General features: G+C 37.1%; 2 protein-coding genes across 2 annotated transcripts; one reads left to right on the top strand and one right to left on the bottom strand.

The window, feature by feature from the left end:
- The first annotated feature begins 6,407 nt into the window (after positions 1-6,407).
- LOC104445033 (ubiquitin domain-containing protein 1) lies at positions 6,408-10,744 on the top strand. The gene is made up of 4 exons (XM_010058829.3): positions 6,408-6,599; positions 7,695-7,817; positions 10,169-10,288; positions 10,409-10,744. Exons 1-4 carry the CDS (start codon positions 6,566-6,568, stop codon positions 10,471-10,473), a joined length of 342 nt encoding a protein of 113 aa, XP_010057131.1. The 5' UTR covers positions 6,408-6,565; the 3' UTR covers positions 10,474-10,744.
- A 3,297-nt stretch (positions 10,745-14,041) lies between these two features.
- Positions 14,042-19,669, bottom strand: LOC104428532 (disease resistance protein RPV1-like). The gene is made up of 4 exons (XM_039314075.1): positions 18,652-19,669; positions 16,616-17,711; positions 16,200-16,475; positions 14,042-15,813 (listed from the first exon to the last, which is right to left on the bottom strand). The coding sequence occupies exons 1-4, from the start codon at positions 19,155-19,157 to the stop codon at positions 14,143-14,145; spliced, it is 3,549 nt and encodes a 1,182-aa protein (XP_039170009.1). The 5' UTR covers positions 19,158-19,669; the 3' UTR covers positions 14,042-14,142.
- Positions 19,670-23,493: the final 3,824 nt, after the last annotated feature.

Raw genomic sequence — 23,493 nt, 5'->3', positions numbered from 1 at the left:
GAATGTGGGGATTTGAACCCCTCACCTCCCTCTAAGGAGTTCAATTTTTTCAGTTCAATTCTTATTCTGGTTCAGTTGTCATTAAAAATCGAAACTTTTTAACCGATTCAGTTTTTATCGGTTCGGTTAACCAAACCAAACCGATAAATAATTACTCTCAAGAACCAAACCCCGTTTCTCCCCTCTCGTCTTCTGCTCTCCTCATGCACAACAGAGTTATGCTGACGACGAAGCTTCTGCAACCGACGCTATGGATTGCCCGTGCCACCGGCAAATCTATCTCCCATCCTTCTCGAGCTCTCCGCCTTTGTTTGGATACTCCTTCTCTCTCATTGTCGTCTTAGCCCATGTGCCCCTCCCATTTGGGCTTTCCTTGTTGATTCTTTGCAATGAAAGTCCTCCATCACTCACGGTCAAAAGTCACGCATCTAAAAAATACTGTCTTACTTAGTAAGGTTGTGCAAAACGGATCACCCAAATCGAACACGCCTAGACCGGACTGGACCAGCTAGTTTGGTCTGGTTTCTGGGAATGTCGGTCTGGTTTCCAATTCCTAAAAGTGGAGCTGGTGTCCAGACGGTTTGGACTGGATGGCACCCTAAAAATACTTTTTATTGTATTATATATTTAAAAAGAAAAGTAAAATGTAAACTAAACACTATATTGGTCAAATTCCAAGCAATGGGAAAAAAAAGTGATTGGTTTTTTTCAGATTGAATCGGAACCCAGTTCCCGATCCTAGGACTAACTAGTCTAGTCCACGGTTCCGAATTTTTGGGAGCCAACTATCCCTGTTACTCAGTTAGATATAGAGGCAACACAATGCTTGCGGATCCGACGTTCAATTCAAGCATGAAACGCATCGCACGGGACTCTTTCTTCGTGTTCGAGGTCACCCTCCGGAAAGGGCAAATTTCGGGGTCTCTCATGTCTCCGTTGTGGGGATCGACTTGCTGACAGATGAACCCAGGAAGGAGCAAACCGAAATCCTTAATTCATTAATATTTGGAGATTGCTTATGTTCCTGTTTCAAGGCTTGCATGGAGAGAAGCATCTTGATGAAGAATGGCTAGGAAAGAACCAGTGTGTTTCACATTCATTTATTTTTCTCTGAATCTTAATACAATTTCACTCGCGAAACTTTCGAAAACTCAAGTCTAAATCTCATCCAAGTCCATATAAGACTTATTAGTTGATGATATTTATATGCATATTTTGTGAAAAAAAAAAAAACTTAAAGTTGCTGTTAAGTTCAGTCTTATTTCGAATTTGTATGCATGAAATTATCTCACAAAAGTTGCTCATGTTACTCTATATCATTTTCCCATGAAAACATTTCACGGGAAAATTTCTAATAGCCCCTTGAGGTGAGGTTGTTTTAAGAAAAGCTCTCCCTAAAGTGAATCTGTCAGAAAACGATAGGAAAAGAGAGTGTTTTCTTGGAGAAATTGTAATCTGTATATTTTCTGTATGTTCATGTACATGAGCACTGCTCTTTATATGTTACAAGAGAAAAACAGGAAATAGAATATACACGATTGTACTACGATTACATTCCCTCTTTACCAAGCTAATCACAGATTAACAAAATTTATTAATTGGCAACTTAATCGATATGGAATCGATATTTGCTATTCATATTTCCAACAAATCTCATCTCAAATAAATTTTTAGAACGGAGCAAGTCTCAAATCACCCTAGAATCACTGGCTGCTCAAATTTTTGTTGGCCGGCAGTCACGCGCAACATTGTGCAGCAATGGTAGGTCTTTTTTATTTGTCCTGAACCTTCTTGTTTAACTCAATTCCACATGCAATTCGTCGAAATTACCCAAAACCCTAAATACCCCAAAAGCCCCGCCTGCAATTCCTTCTTCGGTTGAATCCGAAACCTCGATGGAAAAGTTCCTCGTCCCAGTGAAACCTTTAGTCCGTGCTTTAAAGCCTGTTATAAGGTATTGATTTGTGCTTCCTCAAATCATTAATTTCTCGAGATCATGCAATAATTCATGCAACTTTCAAAACATGTTTTACTTCATCGAATCTCATCTAAAAAAAAAAATCTCTACGTCTCTATTCGTTTCATGGAAATAACTTGGAGGTAACTTTTTTTCGAATTTTCTAACATTCTTGCCATGGAAAATGAACTAGGAAAATATTTTCCGCTATTAAAAAAAATACTTTTAAAAGTGGGGAAAATGTTTTCCATATTTTAGAAAGCGAAAAATATTTTCCATAACTTCTTTCAACTTACTTTCTTTCGCCAAACACATTTTTCATTTTATTTTTATGTTTTATTTTCTTTCGGATTAATATCTTGAAAAATCTCAAATTGGTCTACTTATGAAAAATTTACCATAAAGTAATTTTTTGATTATGAAAAGCTCCAAATAGATACACTTGTAATAAGTTTACCTCAAGTGATTATAAAAAATCTCAAACTGGTACATTTGTGACAAATATTAGATTAAATACCCAAAAAACTATAAAAATGGTACAACTGTGACAAATAGATATTAAAATCCTAAGCTAGTACATTAGTCCACCGTTATGTATTATTCAACTCAGTATTTTGATAATAAAATTTAATGAAAATTAACAAAGGGTAAATTTGTCATAAGTGTATCAATTTGGAATAAATTTGTCAAAAGTGTATCAATTTGAATTTTTGGCGGTTAAAAAATCAATTTAAGGTAAATTTGTCTCAAGTGTACTAGTTTAAAGTTTTTCAAGGTATTAACCATTTTCTATTTCTTTCAAAATCAATTTTTAAATTTTTTCTCGTTTCTTTTATTTCTTTTCTTTCTTCTTTTCCTTGACCTTGGCCCATTTGCTGGCCATGGCAACGGCTAGTGACTAGCCACAAGCTAACTCGAGCATTGTCAATGGCTGATTGTCGGTCATTGCGTGGCGGTAACTAGCCAAGGCCAAGGAAGAAGAAGAAAATGAAAGAAAGAAAAGAAAAAGAAAAAGGAAAGGACAACATTAAAATTTAAAAATTGATTTTAAAAAATAAAATAATAGAAAAAATATTGAAAATGAGTGCACGCAGGAAAAGATTTTCCTTACCAATGGTGGAAAAATATTATATAGTTCATTTTCAAATTTCAATTGAACATTGGAAAATATGAGTACTTTTCTAGAAAATGACTTCATTAAAAATAATTTTTGGAAACATCACATTTCCTGTGAAATGAACGGAATCTAAATATGAGATCCTGCAAAAAGGTTTTGTGAGGCATGAAATTTTCAATCTTGGATATTGTACTAATATTTTGAACCCAAGTAAGTAGGGAAAATCGTAAACGATTGAAACTCTTTAGAGTAAACTTGACCAAGAAAAAAAAAATCAACGAGCAATTCTAGAACCAAGCAGCAGAAAGTAAAAAATTCAGCACTCGATTATTTAATTTTGTCAAATTCGATCTTTTCAAAGGACAGCTTACTATATGGAGAATTAAGATATATGGAAAATAAAATGACTTCACCGGGTAATGACTAGAAGAACAATAGGTTCCTCTTTGACGACAATTGATTAAGATGGTAGAACTAAAGTACAAAATTCTAACAAGATTAGACGCCAACATGACATAGTTGATTTTGACATGAAAGAAAACTTGTAATAGTGATATGATAACACTTTTTGTCCATATGATTTCACACCCAAAAAAGAATAAAAATCAATACAAGGGCCGCCAAATTTGATGGAACTTGACATCTTTCTTGATTGGCTTGAAACTATCATTAGCAAATGAAGGATTGAGTAACATATCTAGTTCTTTTAAGTTTCAGCGATAGAGCGATTTGGTCCTCTAACTTTGATTTGTTTTTCTTCAATAGTGGAATTTATTCATTTAGTGCTATCGAACCTCTTGGTCAACCACTCTAACTAGGCCGGCAGATTAATTAATGACACGGCAATGCTTATGTGATGGAAAATGACGGGTCATGTCAATTTGGCTCCAAATGGGCAGAAAACAATCGAGAAGAATAGGGTAAAAAAAAGAAAAAAGAAAAGAAAAGAGATGCTAATTTGACAGTATTAGTTACAGCAGGTAAACAAAGCACTCGATTGCTTAAATAAAGAAGGCTGGAGGATGTGATTCCATGAAACACAACTTTGAGGACCAGGTTGCGCAAATTCAAAACTTAGAGATTTCAATTGGACAAAATGAAACTTAGAAAATCAAATTGCACAATCACTAGAACTAGAGAGTTAAATTTGTACTTAACTACATGTTTTATGAGGCAAGCAATGCACCACCGCCGACTTATATACGAGATAGACGCATTTAGATCTAATATGTTACATGTTTTATATACGTTGTACAAATGGACTACCAACATGTATAATTATCCAATTCTTGATTATATAAAGATAATTTAAAATGGGAAAACGGCTAAAACTATGCTTAGTCTGCTGTATATATTTCGAGTAGACTGCACACTGCGGACTCGCTGTCAAGAGTACACCAGATTCAACTAGTTGCCCACCATAGTCATGTCTACAGGCACACAATACTTAAAGTGGTGCTGAGATATAGATGTTGTTCGCAGCATCATCCATCTTCGCCGACTCGGCGAGTTCATCGGCACATCCAGTAGCATCCCGGAGAACATGTCTCGGTTCGCATCGCTCGAATCTCCCATCCTCGGAGGTCCTGAATTCATTAGGAACACAAAGGATGAAAGCGAGCCATCAGGCATGTATGTTATTCAAGTACTTAAGTAAGCAGAAGCGAATCCGTCTTAACTAAAAGAGTTTGAACATTAGATTCAAGATCAATTGTAAAAACCACCTGAAAGAGCGTAAGTTTCTGCAACAATGACAGGAGCTTTGCCTATGTTTCTAGCGAAGTCCTGCACCCATTTTACCTGACATTTCAAGAAAGCAAGGACAGAAAGTGATCGTCCCCAAAAAAACAGAAGGAGTGAAGGAAATATGAGGGCTCGCAATATCTGTAAAAAGGGTGAAAATACAGGGGATAAATAGAAGGGGTAATCAGTTCCAAGCGCGAAGGTTTCGGATCAAGAATCTGAAAGTGAGAACCAAATTGGTTCTCTTAGTACCAGCCTAGAACTGAACATGGTTTGACTTGGAAAATGGGCCTAACTTTAAGTAACATAAGTACTATTTTAGTATATGTTTGCACTAATTTGGTTCTCTTAGTACCAGCCTAGAACTGAACATGGTTTGACTTGGAAAATGGGCCTAACTTTAAGTAACATAAGTACTATTTTAGTATATGTTTGCACTAAAAAATGACCAACTTTTGGTTATTATCGACATGTGATAGACTTTGTTGAGAGAACATAATTTGGTCATTTATGAAGAAAATTATCGACAACTTGATGAGTAGATAGCTTGAAGGAATCAATAAAAAGTGAAGTCGACAATTTAGAATGCAATTGTGAACATAACGGAGTAAAGCAACAATTAAGATAGCGGATTTGAAGAAATTGTTAACATATTAGAGTTGAATAAACCGTCAATGTAGTGGAGTCAATGTAATCGTTGACGTGGTTGTTTGTAACCACTATTGATAACTTTCATTGCCACATCATCCACTTAGAAGGGCCTTCCAAAAATCAAATAAATTTGCTTTCTTTAAGTTATCTTTATTTTCTTGCACCGTACTTTTATCTTTTAGACTCACATCATTGATTAAATTCGGCGTGTATCTTTATCTTAAGTGACATATCATTAATTAAATTCCAACATAATTTGTTTATGTTCAAGTTTGTAGAGTTTGTATTTTTTAGATCTTATTAACAATTAAATTCCGATATAGTTTGTGTTTGCATGGTTCTATCAATTCTACTTGATGTGAAGTTGTTCATTTTCCTACTTATAATGATATTCCCTATTCGAAGTCACTATAATCAAAGAATAACTTTCACCGAAAGGTGTGAGAAATTCTAGCGAAACGACAAAAGATATTTTATGAAAAGTGCATGGCATAACAGTAAATGCATTGCCGAACTCTCTAACCTTTATGGTTCCATATCTAAAAACTCACTTGTTTTCTAAGCAAAGAACCAAAGAAAAAGGACCTAAAAGCCGGTTTTATCTGAGAACTTGCGCGATTCGCAGTACAACATAAAATCAGCTTCCCGATTTCATACCCAACCGATCGGTCCCAATCCAAACCGGTCTGGAACCGACTGGGTTTCTTGGATCGAATCGGCCCATTTTCTCTTTCTGGTAAGAAAAGAAAAATAAATAAATAAATAAATAAATAGAAAGAAGAAAAATGGAAAATTAGACCATAGGAAGACGACAAAATGACCTCTTGCTTACGTGGACACAGAAAACCCACTGACCGGGCCCCACCTCCCCACCTCACTCTCTCTCTCTCTCTCTTCCCTGCCTTCGTGACTTTCGCTCCTCTTCTTCTCCTCCCCTTTATGTACTTCAGCTGTTCGGCATAAAATCCCCTCCGAAACCCGCGTCGATTCCACCGCCCCGATCGCCGCCACCGCACCCGCCTCCTCTCCGCCGCGCCGCCTCCGCCGACCGCCGCCTCCACCTCCGCCGCCGCCTCCGCCGCCGCCGATTCGATGCGATGGGCTGCGCCGGATCTCGGCCCAAGGGAGACGGTACGGCGCCCCGATCGCTCTCCGCGGCTCTGGATTTTCCGTGTCGCCGGTTCCTGTTCGGGTTCCGTCGATCTTTTTGTTCTTCGAGTGCTGGCGTATTTGAATTCGGTCTGCTGCTGGAGCGTTGACTGTGTGACCTAGAACGCCGATATCGGCGATGATCGAGTTTCTTTTCTTGTGCCTTAGCGAGCTCGGTGACTCGATTGTTTGCCTGCTGATTTTTCCGCGCCGTCGGTTTCTTGATTTCTAGCCGTGTCGTTGCCTGTTCAGGGCATGTGGTTCGTTAATTCGGTGATTGTGGATTACACACTTGCTGCTGTGAATCGGATAGGCTGTATTCTTTCAGGATGTGTGATGCATTGGTCGGCTAGGGTGTTTGTTTTTTTTCGGGAGTTGAAGAATTAATGAAATCATTTGAATCTGTATGCGAAACGTTGGAACAATTAACGTGAACTATGCATTTTGACCAAACTGTGATTTTGATGGAGTCAGTGAATAGTTCAACTTTTTACTCTGTTGGTATGACAACTTGATCTGCTGAGCATTTGAGAAAGAACGGAATTTGTTTCTAATGGAGCCATCAAGAAAGTGTAGTTTGCATATGGCTGCATGTGATTCTTTTCATGTAAAGCTTGGAAGGGTTTGAGCCTACTAGTGGGTGCTCCCCTTGATATTCTCCTTGCTTCAATTAATGGCAGTGGGCAGCTATTCTTCTTCACTTGAGCAATGTTGGAAGTTTACATCGATCAATCTTTACTCTCTGACATTCTTTGTTTATATAGATTGTTGAAATTGGTTGCCTAAGTGCTTCAGATAATTCTCTTCTCATGACAGTCTTGCATTGGATGGGGAAATTGATGTCTAAGAAATTTATAGGCATTAACACTATGTGAAGTCCTTGAAATTATCTGTCCGACAAGTAAAGTCCTTGAAATTATTTTTCCAATAATTGGTATCAGAAACACTGTTTAGCATTGCGTTTTAGATATTGCTCTGCCTACTGCTAACACATTTAGTGCACTTGTTGCATCATTTAAAAGGGAAGCTGAACAATTTAATCGCATAATAACTTATTGCTTGTATGGTTGCTGACAGACTCTTCTAAGAAAATTAGGAAGCCAAAACCTTGGAAGCATCCTGAAGCAATTACAAGGACACAACTGATGAAGATGCGTGAGGAGTTTTGGGACACTGCACCTCATTATGGTGGGAGACAAGGTATTTCTAAATTGTTAGGATAAGATGGTGTTAACATAATGCACGGTCACCACCCTTCACCTTCACCTTCACCCACTCACCCAGTGCTGTGGGAGAGGGGAAAACTATGCTTTGCACAATGAGTAGATCATACCTACATGAGTCATAAGTGCTATTTTTGCTTGAACGCGTTTGAGCAATTTCCTTTTGAATTCTTAAGTTTCTTGCATAAATGTGCTGTGTAGCATATTTATCATGCTGTTGTTGAGTACAAAACTATAGATAATGCACATTGCACGAGAAATATGTTTTCCATGGGAAAGCAGGACATGGCTTATCTTCTTATTTTGGGGGAACTCATTGGATATTTGTGGTCTTCTTGTGACTAGATATATTTTTATTTGCCATACACAAGGATTGCAGTTGCCTTTATTGCTATAGAGGGAGGGATGAAATTTGAGTAACCATGACCTCTATACATGCATCTATTCCTTAGAAAGTGGTCACTATACTTTGACACTGGGTGTTGGTATTGGTGATGTTGTTTTCTTTAACTCAGCAATGCAATAAGTTACCTTGGTTGCTGTATGGGAAGCTTGCTAGCTGCAAATTCTCTTCTATTTATTTTTATGGAAAAAATGTTGTTGAATGTAAAGTTTCCTATGTTTTACTGCTCATTCATCAAGTATTAAAATGACTTGAAATATGAACAGCAATTGGATAAAGCACATTCCTTTAAAGGTAGCAGATGCCTTTTTGTACCTTGTGAGTTGTACAATACTTATCACTTAAAAGTGGACTGCATGAATTATTTAGAAGAAGGGATCCCTTTTCGAAGAAATGTGCTTACCTATTCGGTGTTCATATTGAAACTTGTGGAGGCTAGAACTATGATGAATGATAATGTTCATGGGCCTACTTATTCATTCATTTTTAAACTTTTAGTGAGGTTATACTTTTACACTTCTGGCTTGAGTAGTCTATCCTCTAACTTGAAGGCTGACACTGTTTTGCTTTGCCTTTGTTAAGCTGCAGTCTTTCTCCTACTTACCATCATCTTTGATTATCCTAAGGTTGCGTTTGGTTGTCCGGGTTTTTAATTAGGAGAGGACTGGATAGGATAAGATATGAAATCTAGGGATTTTGCTTGGTGATTACAGTAATAAAATCGGATATATTCATATCATATCATGTACATTGTTTAGTATAAATGGTATATTAATATAAATGAATAAAAAATTTTACAAATAGAAATTGATAATAATCTCTTATGACGTTCTTGCTTACTTTACTTTTATTTGCTTTTTTATTTTATTTTTCTCTTTTTTGGATTAATTTCTTTTTTATTTCTTTCTACCCGTTCCACTATTCTTTAATAAAATTCTATTAAAAAGTAAACTGTATTAATATACCTAAAATACTAAAATACTAGAATATGTAAATTTATATTATAATATAATATCAGGACGAGGCAGTCCATCACATGAAATAAACTTTCTTTGCTGTTGAAATGATTGTGTGGGTTGACAAGTCTTGAGGGTATGCTTGTTACTTCAAGTTGCTTGGACCCATACGTCTGATGCTTTAAGTGTGATCCTATTTAGAAGATGTGGCACATATCAAATATCAAAAGGCCACCCATAAAATGAAAGGTTTTTTTGTAAGTCAAAAAAATAACTTGCTATTAATATTGTCTACTAACATTAATAAGTGATACCCAGTTAATATGATTTTCTGGAGATTTCTTTACAATTGGTGAAAGTGCCTAAAAACTACCAAGCGTGTTATCCTTGAAAATAGGCACAGGCTACTTCAGCTCTCACTGCAGCCAACACTAATTTGCTTTGAGTCACAATGCTTTGCATTCGTGACAACGTGGTAGTAGTTTTGTTATTGACTGACCAGATGTATTGCGGCATGAGTTTGGGCCAGTCTGGTAATGTGATGAGAAATGCACGTTCCATAAGACTTGTGGGATTTTTAAAGCATTGCACATCAATATTCCTTGTCTACAATTAAGAAACCTTCATAGCAACCACTGTGGAGTATGACATGCATGATTGACAGAGGGAGTGGGGAGGGAGTGAGGGAGGGAGGTTTCTAGGTAGGCACATAATTTGAGCATATTTTTTGAGATATATTCAAGCCTCATCTTCTGTGCATTTTCAGTGGTGAAACTTTTAGAGAGACTGAAGATGGTGAAGGAGCTGACCTGAATTGGCATGTCAATATCTTGATGACGTAGTTATGTTATCTGTTGTATATTACCTGACTTCCCCTTAATCTCTATAATTATTAAATCTCTCTGTCTCACTACCTCTCATTTCATATCACTGTTGTAGACTGGTTAAGCAATTTAATTCTGCTTTCAGAGATATGGGATGCTCTGCATGCAGCAGCAGAAGCAGATCTAACGCTTGCCCAAGCAATTGTGGATAGTGCTGGCGTGATTGTTCAGAGAGCTGACTTGACAATATGCTATGATGAAAGAGGTGCTATGTTCATCTATTCACTCAGTCCCCCACCCGCTTCTCGCCCACCACCACCTAGAAATCTTTTCCATCTGTACCGTCCTGTCCAGCATCTAATTCATGCGATGTTGATTGTTGCAGGTGCAAAGTACGAATTGCCGAAGTACGTTTTGAGTGAGCCGACCAATTTGATTGATGAAAATTGACAATGGAGGTGGGGCAGATTTTGCTCAGCTTCGTGTGTAAATCCTGTGAATTGATATTGATAGTTTGGTAAAACAAATTGCATCAAAGTGGAGGTCATTCAGGCATTTTAAATACAAATGTTACGAAACTTCTGCCTCACGAGATGTATAACTACCACAATTTCATATGGTTTGTTTCATTAGTACCTGAACCTTCTAAAGAAACACGAAAAGTAATCAATTCAGGTGATTGTTACAGTGGAAAATCATGACATCCTTGAGTGCTAGACCATTGTTTTCTCCAACTTTTTTACTGTTTCTCAGGCACATCGACCTTGTAATATTATCTGTCTGTTATGTGGAGTTGTTGATGGCCCCTAAAATTCCAATGCTCCAGATTCATCTCGTACCTCATTACAGTTTCAGATGTGTTTTGAAATTAGAAAACCAATAACTGAATAGACTAGGGACAATGTAGATTTTCCAATGCACAATGGGGAAAATGTGTTAAATTGTGCACAAATCCGTGTGAAGTTGAACTTAGCGTTACTTGTACATTCATTCAGAGCTTTTAATACCAAATCTGCCCAGTTTGTTTCTCTCGATTAAAATCACACGTAGAGTGGAGATACCTATTTGTAGCAAGAGCACGTAGTTGCACATTCGCAGTACTAGTTCCTCTTACTGATTGATCATGATGTTTTGATTACGGTCATGGAATACGATTGTATGACATTCTTTTGATGGCCTACAAAGCGAACATTTGAACCCTCAAATCTCAAGTCGAAAATCCTCATCACGCTACTAGCCGTGAGTCGCATCCTCCTATCGTTCATGCGTATCTACCCCCAATTTAGGTCAAAGTTGTCCACCAACCAACGACAAAAATTCCCCTTCGATTGATAAAAAAAAGGTTCCCTTAACGATTTGGAGATCCACTAGACATGGGTATACAATTTCTTGTATTGTTTGTTTTTGGTAGTCATTTAATTGGGCAGTTAACGTCCATCAACTATATCTTACCATGAATGGACTCCCCACGTTTTAGGGAATGGTCAATATACATAAATGACATTAAAGGTCTGTCTTCTCATATTCTGATAAACATGCGATAAAGAAAGAAGTTGTGAATTTGATGGGACTGACTGAAGTGATATTGACCTTGTTTTTGCTGACATAAATCAAAAGTCAATTGGTTCTAAGTGAGAATCGACTCCTGAAGTCTTGCATCTATCAGATATATTCAATGTATAAATTCAGCATGAAAAAGGTATTAAATATAATATTCACCATTTACATGAGCCACTAAGATCGATATCAAGCAAAGAGTGCGGGCATATGTCATAAGAGGTAGAAATAATTTTGTTGGTATTTCCTTCTCTCCGCTCAACTGCAAGAAATCTTATTAATTGGATTTTAAATTTTAGCCTTTAAAAGAATTTGGACAATTTTATGGATTCGAAATAAATTTTAAAAGAAAAAACTCTACAGATGCGCAAAAAAAGTACATGCCTTTCTAGGTGGTGAAAACATGGTTGGAAACACTAAAAAATTTTATAATAATGACAAAAACATAAGACACAGTCTAAGATAAACTGGAGAACTAAAATGTCACTAAATAATTGATTGGCCGCCACTTAGTCAACCTAATATGGTGGAGAGTCAAGGACAACACATCCAATTATGACGGACACTCAAAAAGTCAAAATCAAGAAGTCAATATACATGAATAATTCCACAAGGATCACAAATTATGGTGTCCAATTCGAAAGGTGCTCCTCGATCAATCTTCGAACCAATCTTGTCAATTAAAAGTCTATTGTTCCGTCATTAATATATAGTGAGGAATTAATCCTATTGGCGCTAGATTCCCAGTCTCACGCTCCTCTTTCTCTTTGCTTCTTTTTTCCTGGACTTCACATTCCTCGTACGTGCTGACTCTGCCTTCAAACGGATTTTCTTCTAAATTCGGGCAGCCGCTAATTTTTAAAAAGCACTCCTCGGGTAATTTCGAATTAAATACATTAAGGAAACTTTTCAAGGATCTACAATCGGTAAATTTCAAATATTTGAGAGTCTCTAATTCATTTAACTGCTAGAAGTTCTTCACATCCCCAAATCGACAAGGACTTCAGCCTTTTCAAAGCCGAGAGATCATCTAGACTTTCAATCTTAGGACAATAATTTATTGCCAATTGGTCCAACGACTCCACTGATGGTTTGTTTAATTGGTACCTGAACCTTCTAAAGATACACGAAAATTAATCAATTCAGGTGATTGTTACAGTGGAAAATCATGACATCCTTGAGTGCTAGACCATTGTTTTCTCCAACTTTTTACTGTTTCTCCGGCATATTGACCTTGTAATATTATCTTTCTGTTATATGGAGTTGTTGATGGCCCCTACATTTCCAATTCTCCGGATTCATCTTGTAACTGATTACAGTTTGAGATGTGTTTCGAAATTTGAAAACCGATTCCTCAATAGACTAGGGACAGTATGGATTGTGTCCAATGCACAATGGGGAAAATGCGTTGAATTGTGCATAATGCTGTGTGAAGTTTGAATTTAGCATTATTTGTAGAGTCATTCAGAGCCTTTAAAACCAGATCTGCCCAATTTGTTTCTCTTGATTTAATCAACACGTAGAGAGGAGATATCAATTGGGCAAACCAATCTGCTTAAGGAATATAAACAGATTGCGGATGGCTAACAACATAGAAGGCCTCTTAAAATTATCTATAGCAAGAGCTCGTAGTACAGTTCTTCTAAACGATTATTTATGATGTTGTGATTATGGTTACGGAACACGATTGTATGACATTCTCCTACCGTTCGTTCTTATGTTGCACAAATTTGGGTCGAAGTTGTTCACCAACCAACGACATAATTCCCTTCAACTGATAAAGAAAATGTCTCGTATTGCTTTGGAGATCCTTTAGACGTGGTTACCCAATTTCCTGTATTGCTTGCTTTTGGTAATCATCTAATCGTGCAGTTAATCTCATCAACCACGTCTTGCCATAATGAACTTTCTACGTTTTAGGGAATGATGAACATATAATTGATATTATGAAGAATGCACCATTATTAAAGGTACGCCTTACTGTATTCTGACAAAAATGCAACAAAGAAGTTATGAAATTAATACGGCTGATAGAAGTGATATTGACCTAGTTTTTGCTGACATATCGCAAGTTTAAATATTTTTCTACAGAGAAAGTGAAGATATAAATTAAAACTCAATTGGTTCTAAATGAGAATCTACTCCTAAATTTTTTATCTATTGAGAATATTCAATTGTAAATTCAATGTGAAAAATATATTCAATGTAATATTCACCAATCTTACATTAGCCACTAAGATCAAATTAAGAGGTACCATAATGTCGTTGATATTTCCTTCTCTTTTCTGAACTTTAAAATATCTTATTAATTGCATAACTTTAGCCTTAAAAAAAAAATCTGGACAATTAAATGGATTAAAAAAATTCTTCCAATGTGAAAAAAAGTACATGCCTTTCCAGGCTTTGACGACATTCTCAGAAACACAACAAAAAATTTCATAATAACGACAAAAACATGACGACAATTTAAGATAAACTACATAACAAAAATGTCACTAAATTCTTGAAATCTTTGTTTTTCAATAGTGAGGAACTAACCCAAGGCACTAAAAAATCCCAGTCTTACACTCCTCTCTTTCTTTTCCTTCTTTTGCCCCCGACTTTCTGTTCCTTGTACGTGCTGAACGTGCTAAAAAACATTCTCCTTTTGGCCCCGACTTTCTGTTCATTGTCCGTGCTGAACATGCCGAAAAACAATTCTGCTTCTAAATCTGGGCAGCCGCCAATATATAGTACGCACTTGTCTGGTACTTTCGAATTGAATAAGTTGGAGAAACTTTTCAATGATCTGCAACCGCTAAAAATCAACATTGCGAGAGTCTCTAGTTCATCCAGGCCCTCAACTGCCTGAAGCTCTACACAACATCGAATTATCAAGGTCTTCAGCTTTTTCAAATCCGATAGATCATCTAGACTTCCGATCTTAGGACACCGCAATATTTCCAATTTCTCCAACGAATCCAATGAACCAAGACCTTGGATGGCAGTAAGATTTGGACACATCTTCAACGTCAACAGCTTCAAACTCTTCAAACTCGAAAGACTAGCAAATCTCTCAAGGAGGCCTAAGTGACTCACTTCAAATTCAACCAACCGTTCAAGCCCATCGAATTGAACTTCCTTCCAATGACACTTACCAATGTACAAACGTGTCAATTTTCTCAAGTTGCAACAAAATGACAAACTAATTGTGTGATTTTGCAATGACAATGTTGAAACACATGGTGGAAGGACCTCGAGTGATAGTTGGCATTGACCATCTTGGAAGAAGAAAGGACCACAGTTCTCTGCATGACCATCATAGCTCAAATCCTCCAATTTAGTTAGGTTTGAGAGATTCGGGAACTGTCGCAATGAATGTGATCCTAAGCTTAGGCTTATCAAATTTGTGGGAAGCTCTGGTAATACTTTGAGTTCGCTACACCACCCTAAACTCAATTTCTCTAGGCGAGGAAGTAGTTTGATCTTCCGTGGAATATTTTCAATAGGAGTGTATTGCAAGTCCAACACTCTCAAAAGCGATAATTGCCAAATGTCCTCGGGAATTTCCCACTTTAGATCCCAGCAACTGTTGGCATGCAGCTCTTCCAACTCTTTTAGCGCAACAATGCTCCGTGGTAGCTCTTTTATTGGAGAATACGAAATCCTGATGATTTTTAATCTACTTAGGTCTCCAATAGATTTAGGTAACTGCAGACATTTTGTGCTTGAAACGTCCAACTCAAGTAGAGATTCCAAGTTACCAATCGAGAACGGAAGTTCCCTTATGTTAGTATGCGATAGAAAGAGAGACTTAAGTTCTCGTAACTTCCCAATAGAATTGGGAAGTTCATCGATTTTTGTAAGCTCCGGTTTAAGAACCGACAAGCGATATTGGTTACCAATGGAGTTGGGTAATCTTGTGATGGTCGTATTCGAGAGATCTAACTCTACTAGCGATGTCACTCTCGCAAATGATTGGGGTAGCTTCCTCAACTTTTCGCAACTACCTAAATACAAGTACTCGAGCTTCTGCAACCCTCCGATCCCTTTGGGCAGCTCCCTAAGATTTTTGCACCCATGCGCATCGAAGTAAATCAAGCACTTAAGCTTTTTGAGGGAACCATCAACTTCAGTTAGTTTTTCACAATCCTCAAGGTTCAATCTCTCTAAACTCAAATAATCAGAGAAGTTTGGAGTCTTGGTCATGTTGCTACAATGTGAGATATCCAAAACTTTAAGCTTTTTAGCAACTTTATTCTGATAGCAAAATGAGAGTAAAGGGAAAATTCCATACGAATTTAGAGTTAATAAATGGTTGTGCTAGAACCTAGATGTAATTGGGTTGACTCATTTTCCTCATTTAACTCACATAGATCCGTTTAGTACTAACACCTAGCCAACCTAATCCACATATATCCACCTATATATCAATTCAGTGCAATTTTATTTTAATGGCCTTGATTACGAGATCAGCTTAGTTTTACTTGTGGAATGGCCTTGATTAAATTTATTCATGAGCGATTTTATTTACAGCATGTTATTGCCTATATAGTTATGGGTTAGTCAATTTTAGTTAAAAACATAAAAATTGCGTGAGACAATTCAATGGAGATAAACTAATATAGAGGCGATGGTACCTTGAATTGACTCCATCCAGCCCATTCCTCTGTGATTGAACCAAACATCAGTTGAAGAACTACAAGATTGCTTGGATGGAAATTGATGGCCAAGAACTCTTGAGAGACATTGCTGCAGGTCATGTATCTTAACTCTGAAAACTGATTCTCAAAGTCTCCATTGAAATTCCCCCCCACTAACATGAGGAACCTTATGTTTGGAAGCCTTGAAAACTCTTTGCTCGTATAAACTCGTGTTGGTTCACATAAGCAGATTGCTTCAATGTGCTTCTTTCTCTGCCATTCAATGGTAAAGTAGCATCAGTGTAAATGAAAAATGTCTTCATTCTCTCCCCCTCTTTTAAGAAAGGGCTCCTAATTAATAAATGAACTATTGAGAAAAAGATAGAATTAGATGGTCGGACATATGCTTTTACCTCTTTTGTTCCAATGATATTATTGGCCGTCTTAGAAACCCATAACCTGCTTTGCTTTCTTGGATCGGTGAGTCTCGTATCTCCACGAACAATTTTCCTTCCGAGATCTCTCAGTTGGTCGTGCATCCAAAATTTGTTGTGATCAGTTACCTTTATTAAGGACATACAAACAAGGACTTGAATTGAATGATCCGGCCTAAACCCACAATCCTTCCACATGTAGAGTGCATTCGTCTTGTTCTCGTCCACAAAGAGACATGCGATGTCGAGAAAAATCTGTTGTTGCTCATGATTCAAGGCATCGTAGCTGATCTTCAGCTTGTCCTGGACCTTCTCAGGAGGTATTTCTCTCAAATTGTCTAGCACATCGTACCATGAGGCTTTGTTTTGACGATAAACCAATGAGCCTATGACTTCAAGAGCCAAAGGAAGTCCTCCAGTCATAGAAATTATTTGTCTCGAAAGATTGACATAATCATCTGGAGGAGGATTCCTTCTAAAAGCATGTCGACTGAAAAGCTCTAGTGATTGAACATTATCCAATGGCTTCACTTCATACTCCAAAGTTTTGTTGGATATTATGATGCTTTTGTTCCTACTTGTCATAATAACTCTGCTTCCTAAGCCGAACATAATGTGGTTGATGGCTAGTTTCTGGAGTTGCTCCTCATCATCCACATCGTCAAGAACGAGCAAGACTTTCTTGTTAGAAAGTCGTTGCAAAATCACTTTGATCCCATCATCGACATCGTTGATTTGGTCTTGAAAGCCCAAACCTAATGTGTTAGACAATAATTGTTTTTGCAAATTTATGATGCCAAAGCTGGTCGACGATTCCCGGACATTTCCTAGGAAGCAGCATTGATTGAAAAGGGAATTTAGTTTGTTGAACATCATCTTAGCAAGAGTTGTTTTACCGATTCCGCCCATTCCATGGATTAGCACAAAGCGCAAGCCCCCGGAGTCCATGTCCAACAACTTCAGAATGGCTTCCACTGGATCATCCATTCCAACTAAATGCTCGGTAACGTATTTGTCTTTTGTCTTCAGCTTCATCAGAATCTCTTGTAGCACCGATTGAATGAATTTCCAATGCCTGCCACATGAGTGAGTTAACTAAGTTGATATTGTAAAAGATGACCTCAGGACACTCAACATGTTGTTGCAATCAACATGGCTAGTGCCACTTATTTAATCAGCTAGTGCAACCAACGGGAAGACATTTTTATGTGTGTTTAGAACACAATTTCCCAGTGATTTAAACGAATAATCACATACATAAAATTATGACCTTTTTTTATTTATTTGCTTCCGAAATGGTAACACTTTGACATAGATGGATAGGACACTTGCTCTAGTTCCATGTAAAAATCTATCGATAAGGAGAGAGAAGGTAACTTTTAAGGATGTGATCCACAATTTACAAATGCAAAGATGTATAAAATTAGATCTATCGATGAAAGAATGCCTTCTTGTCTATCATTCAAAGAATAGAATATTAGATGTATGCATTTTCCCATGTTAAAGGAAGCAAGGGCTAATTGATTCCTAATCCCTTTTTAAGGCCGTCTTGGTAGCTAGGATAAGAGCTAAGAAGAAATGTATTGAAAGTTTTCACACTTAAGATAGTTAGAAGCAAAGTACATGAAAAAGCTAACCCACCAAATTGGAGAGCTAAAGTTTCGACCAAAAATAAAAATAAAAATTGGAGTGCTAAAGTAAGGGAAGAATTAAAAAAACAAAAACATAAAAATACATCCTTGAATTTATTAACACATCTCCCACCTTTAAACTTACCCCCCCAAAAAAAAAAAAAAAAAAGAGCAAAAGAACTTTAACTGAATGCTTACCCGGTTTTTGCTTTATTTGGCTTCGGTGAATGACATAATTGATTCGGTTGTCGAAAATAAATTTGAAAACATACATGGTATGCATTCAATTTCAAACAACTTAAACGAGAATTCATCCAAGTTTGGGCATATATTAATGAAAGTCCAAAGCAAAAGTTAATGGAGTGCTTCAGGATCCGTGCATACCCTTGCTTTTTCAACTCCCATCCTTTGATTTGGGCTACACTTTTGAGGGCATCCTCCCACTTTTGCCTCGTCTGGCGACCGAACTTCTCTTCATGCTCCTCCAAAGCGCTGACGTACTGTTGAGACTTAAGCTTAACATCGCGAGGCTTAACGTCGTAGAAAATTGGCATAATCTCCTTCTCGGATGGTTTGGATTTCTTGCAATCCACCATGTGTGCGAGCTCGCGAAGGCACCACGCGCTCGAAGCATAACCTTTAGAGAAGATAGGTATGTAGATCTTCGACTTTTGGATGGCCGCTGGTAGCTCATCAGCTATTTCTTTACCGACGTGGAGCTCTTCCTCGTCGAGGAAAACACGGATGTTTGCTTCTCGCATTTGGTGATAAAGACAATCTGTGAAGCCTTGGCGAGTGTCCGGCCCCCTGAAACTCAGGAAGACGTCATAGTCAATCGCCGACGGCTCACCACCGCTCGTTCCTGCCTCCGACCGGTTTCCCATGTCCATTTTCACAAGTATTTTCTTCTGAGGGTTTCCTCTCTCGTAGCACCTGAACAAGAAAGGCTCGTTCACTTTACCACCACCGAAGTTCGTTTATATTACGCTTCGGACCTCTCTTCCTAGAACTTTCCCCACTGCTTTTCACATAAGAAAAGCAAACCAATTTGAGTCTTCGTCAACTCTAAAATGGCGTAACCATTACGCGTAGCTTTTTGGCCCCCGGTGGTCTCTGCCTCTTGTAGACTTGACTTTGGTGAACGCCCGACAAGTAAGGGCTGCGACCGCCGACTGCAACGCCAAGATGGAGAACCGCAATGCCGCGATGGAACGGAGGCGAGGCTACGACGGCAGAGGGGGAACGGAGGCGAGGCAGCGGCGAGAGAGGTAGAGACCGAGCAAGGGAGAGGAGAAGGCGATTGCTAGGGGATTGCGTTTTCAATTTTAGGGAGAAGAGCAAGGAGAGAGACGACAGCTTATGGGGAAGAAACGAAAGCCTCGTGCAGCGTGACTTCAATATTGGGAAGTGACAGGCGCACGCGGTGGGTGGGATGGGATGGGGAAAGAAAACAGATGGTGAAATAAATGGATAGGACCCATTAGCCACCCAAAAAATATTGAATATTAAATAACTTTATTAATATATAATAAGACTAAAAAATAAATAAATAGGCAGATCAAAAAATTATTTTGAAAAATAAGAGCACCAGATGTTAAATAATGAAAAATTTTGATCATTGTAAAAAAATATAAATTTATTTTGACTCTAATATTTCGTTACTTATTTATTTCATTGATAACTTTTGTTAAAGTCAAAAAATGTCTTTCCAATTTTCTATGAATAAATTGATTAATGTTATTAGTATAGATTTATTATAGGATCTGTTTTATTATTTATTTATTTATGAATTTGAATTAATTATATAAATATTCATTTAATATACAACATGTCGCCATAATATGTTGGAATTATCTTTTTCTCGAAAAATGATGTGTCGGCGTGTCGTTCGTATTGTATGTTCATGGCGTGTCTTTTCCTGGAATAATTTTTAGTCTATAAATATGTTTCCAATAGAAATGAAAAGCAAAAAAGTTCCACTTTTCTATTATTATAACAAAAAGTAGAATAAAATCTCTTCTCATTGCTCGTCATCGCTACTAGTTGGCCGCCCACCTGTCGCTTGCCACCTCCTGCTGCTTGCTCGATGTTGTCCCTCGCTGGCCGCCTCTTGCTGCCCACTACCTTCAGCCACCCGGAAAAAAGAAATCTTGTGTTATTACCAAATGAATTTTTATTTCAAGAATAAAAATTTTATATTATTATCAAACACATAAAAAGGTCTATTTCTAGCTAAAAATCGATTTTTAGAATAGAAATTGCACACAGCATGAGTCCATAAGCAACCAACAAAAAAATGAAGGGATCACGACGCAAATCAGGTACTCACAGAGGTAGATTTTCCAAAAGAGTCACTTACACAACAAAAACAAAAAAAATCATTAAAAAATTTAATTAAAAAGTTAAATGAATGAAAATTAGGAAAAAATAAAAGAAAAAAGGGCATTGGCAGGCAAAAGTAGCCTGGCATGGTTAAAACTTAAAAGCACAACAACAGAGAGAAGAAAAAGGTGGGCGCGCGAGAAAGGACATACTGGCAAAAGCAGTGGAAATGGTGAGCGAGCGCAAAGATTGAATTGCAATTTTCTTTTGGTCTTACCGAATTATGGTGAGCGCTTGCTTGGCAAATTCCGATGGACGTGCCAGGGCCATTCTGGCATATTCATTCAGCGATAAAAAGTTTAATCCCCGGATTTTATTTTCTTTTTCTTTTTGTGAGGCAGAGGGAGGATAGGAAGGAGGGAGGGAAGAGTCCCTCATCCCGCTGTAAATATTGCTTTGGTCTTCGTTTTCGTTTTCCTACGTCGTTTTTGTTTTTGTTTTTTTTTCCCTTTTTTGCCCTTTTTCTGGAGGACAGACGAATCAATTTATTTATTTTTAAATTAATCTTCTTTTCGGACAACTTTTTTTCCCCCTCGTGGCCGGCCCCCACGCACAAAGCTCTGACAGTTAAGCAAGGACAAGCGTCGGTCGAGTTCATCACGGGGAGGACTCTTTTTTTCTTTCTTTTTCTCTTTGGGAGGGTCCGGTCCCGCGTCGCGGGGCGGAAGGAGAGGGGCCCAGTCCGTGATTGTCGGCAGCTGGCCGGAAATTTCGATTCATTTCCACTATATTTGTATTATTATCCAAGGATTGTGTTCCATTTAGATTACATTACGCTAAATTTTCGTAATTACAAGAACGATTTTTAGGAAAGCAACTTATTTTGGCAAGTTGCGTCTATTTATATATATATATCCCTTGACAAATTAGTACATCTCAAAAGTCTTGCTCAGACTTCCCATTCGCTACTCACAGGGTCTTATCTTGAAGCTCGACATCAAGGCCTTATGTCATTTTATTAGACGCGGCTCAGGTTTTATTTTACTCGTACTTTATTTATTTTAATTGCTTTGATTATTGATTTTTTTTTTTGCCTGAGGGTTTCCCTTTGTCGGAGCACCTAATCAATGAAAGGCTCGTTCACTTTGCATTTGCATAAAAAGTAGATTGACCAGACGCTACTGAATTTCGTTTATATTATGCTTGAGAGCTCTATTTCTAGACCTGAATTTTAATTTAGAGTAAATAAGACATGGATGTATTTATTTTCTTTAACTCTAGGGCTTCTTAGATCCCACTTTTAGAAAGGTGATTCTTTTTGTAAAATAAATTTATGAGTAGATTTCCACTCGAACAATAAATTTCCTGATTTATTAGCTAATTCGTTTCCTAGATATATTTGGAGTGACTTTTTTTTTTATATATTTTTTTTGTGGTACTCGCACTTGGGCTTTCTTTAGTATTAAGCAATCAAAACTTTCTCATAAAAATGTTGACATGTACATTCACCTAAATTTTTTCATAATTCTCTAAAATTTAAATTACAATATTACTAATTTGATGGGAAAGCAAAAAGTCAGTTCTTACTTTTTATAAGCCCAAACAAATAGACCCTTATCTCTAGGTTGTTTTATGGATTCAACTCTTTGAATTCAGATGTGAAAATTAAGTTTTTTTTTTCCCCTTTTGCGCTTAGTGATTGGTTCCAGGCCTTTTATTAAGCATTCCAAGTTTTGCAACTATACTTACAACACCAAAAAAAAAATCTTCGTAAAAACAGCTAGAAATTGACTAGAATTCGCAATTCCAGTACAAGTTAGTCCTTCAATTTTCTAAAAAAAAGGAGCATGAAAATGCCCATTATCAACCTTGAAATGCGCAAGGCAGAAACAGATCCACCAAATTGCACACTAGATGAGTCCACTTGCAGGCAACAAACAAAGGAAAAAGAAGGAATCTCCGAGCCAATCAAGTACTCACAAAGGAAAGAGAAAATCTCCACTAGTTCCTTCCTATTCTAGTTTCAACCACCAGTTCTCAGGTAGAACCGTAAGTTTAGCACGATACAATGGGAACCAAAATAATTATTATGGTTGAAAGGGCACTGACTTTCGCCCCTAGTTTTAATTGTACTTATTTGACAGTGGAGCAAGTAACTCGTGTTTTTTCTTTCAAAAGTCAAAAGATTCCACCAGGAATTATGCTTAGCCGCCCATCTCTCCTTCTCTCTGGCTTGAATGTCGGATTAACAAGCTTTCCTTTTTTTTTTTATGTCGTTGCTTTTGTATTAGTATTAAAAGTTTATATTTCTAGATATCTCAACATTTAAATTCATGGATACTTTTGCTTTTTAAATGATCGCAATATTCTCCATTTACGAAAAGTTAAAGAAAGCTCTTGTAGAAGAACTCAATATCAAATCTAAGAAGCCGCGTTGACATGTTTTCTATTAGCAAAAGCAAAATTTCAAAGTCTGCTTGATCAATCTATCTAAACGAAACAAAACTATGTATCTCAATGGTAAGTTTATTTAACTCCTTGCACATTGTTTTGTAATAAATTGTTTTTATGAAATAAAACAGTTAAAAAAATTTAATTTTCTTTTTTGACTAATTTTTTAAATTTTACTATCATAGTCCATCACTTTGGGTCCATTTATTTCGTGAAAATTTTTATTTTGGAAAGCATTATCTATAATTTTTGTCATGTTTCGTTTAGGAAAATGAGTCAATAGAAGCGATTCTCATGATTAGTAAAAACTTATACTCAAATTTAGTAAATGTATTCTTTAAAATGTTAGAAATTTTATTTTTTTGAAATATGACAACTCCGGCACTTGGAGTATCCCGATTATTCATTTGAGATACTTTCCGTTGTACTGTTAAAAATGAATTGCAACTATCT

Source organism: Eucalyptus grandis, chromosome 5 (genome assembly GCF_016545825.1).
Source record: "Eucalyptus grandis isolate ANBG69807.140 chromosome 5, ASM1654582v1, whole genome shotgun sequence".
NCBI lineage: Eukaryota > Viridiplantae > Streptophyta > Magnoliopsida > Myrtales > Myrtaceae > Eucalyptus > Eucalyptus grandis.
This window is presented reverse-complemented; position numbering and strand designations above follow the sequence as displayed.

Bases quoted from the DNA above. Each gene is read 5' to 3' on its own strand.
- LOC104445033 (XM_010058829.3), top strand. From the start codon at position 6,566: ATGGGCTGCGCCGGATCTCGGCCCAAGGGAGACG. The intron at 6,600-7,694 runs GTACGGCGCCCC...GGTTGCTGACAG, and splicing joins ATCTCGGCCCAAGGGAGACG to ACTCTTCTAAGAAAATTAGG. The intron at 10,289-10,408 runs GTGCTATGTTCA...TGATTGTTGCAG, and splicing joins AATATGCTATGATGAAAGAG to GTGCAAAGTACGAATTGCCG.
- LOC104428532 (XM_039314075.1), bottom strand. From the start codon at position 19,157: ATGGACATGGGAAACCGGTCGGAGGCAGGAACGAGCGGTGGTGAGCCG. The intron at 16,476-16,615 runs GTAAAAGCATAT...ATTGAATGGCAG, and splicing joins ATATCATTGGAACAAAAGAG to AGAAAGAAGCACATTGAAGC. The intron at 15,814-16,199 runs GTACCATCGCCT...TATCAGAATAAA, and splicing joins CTGGATGGAGTCAATTCAAG to GTTGCTAAAAAGCTTAAAGT.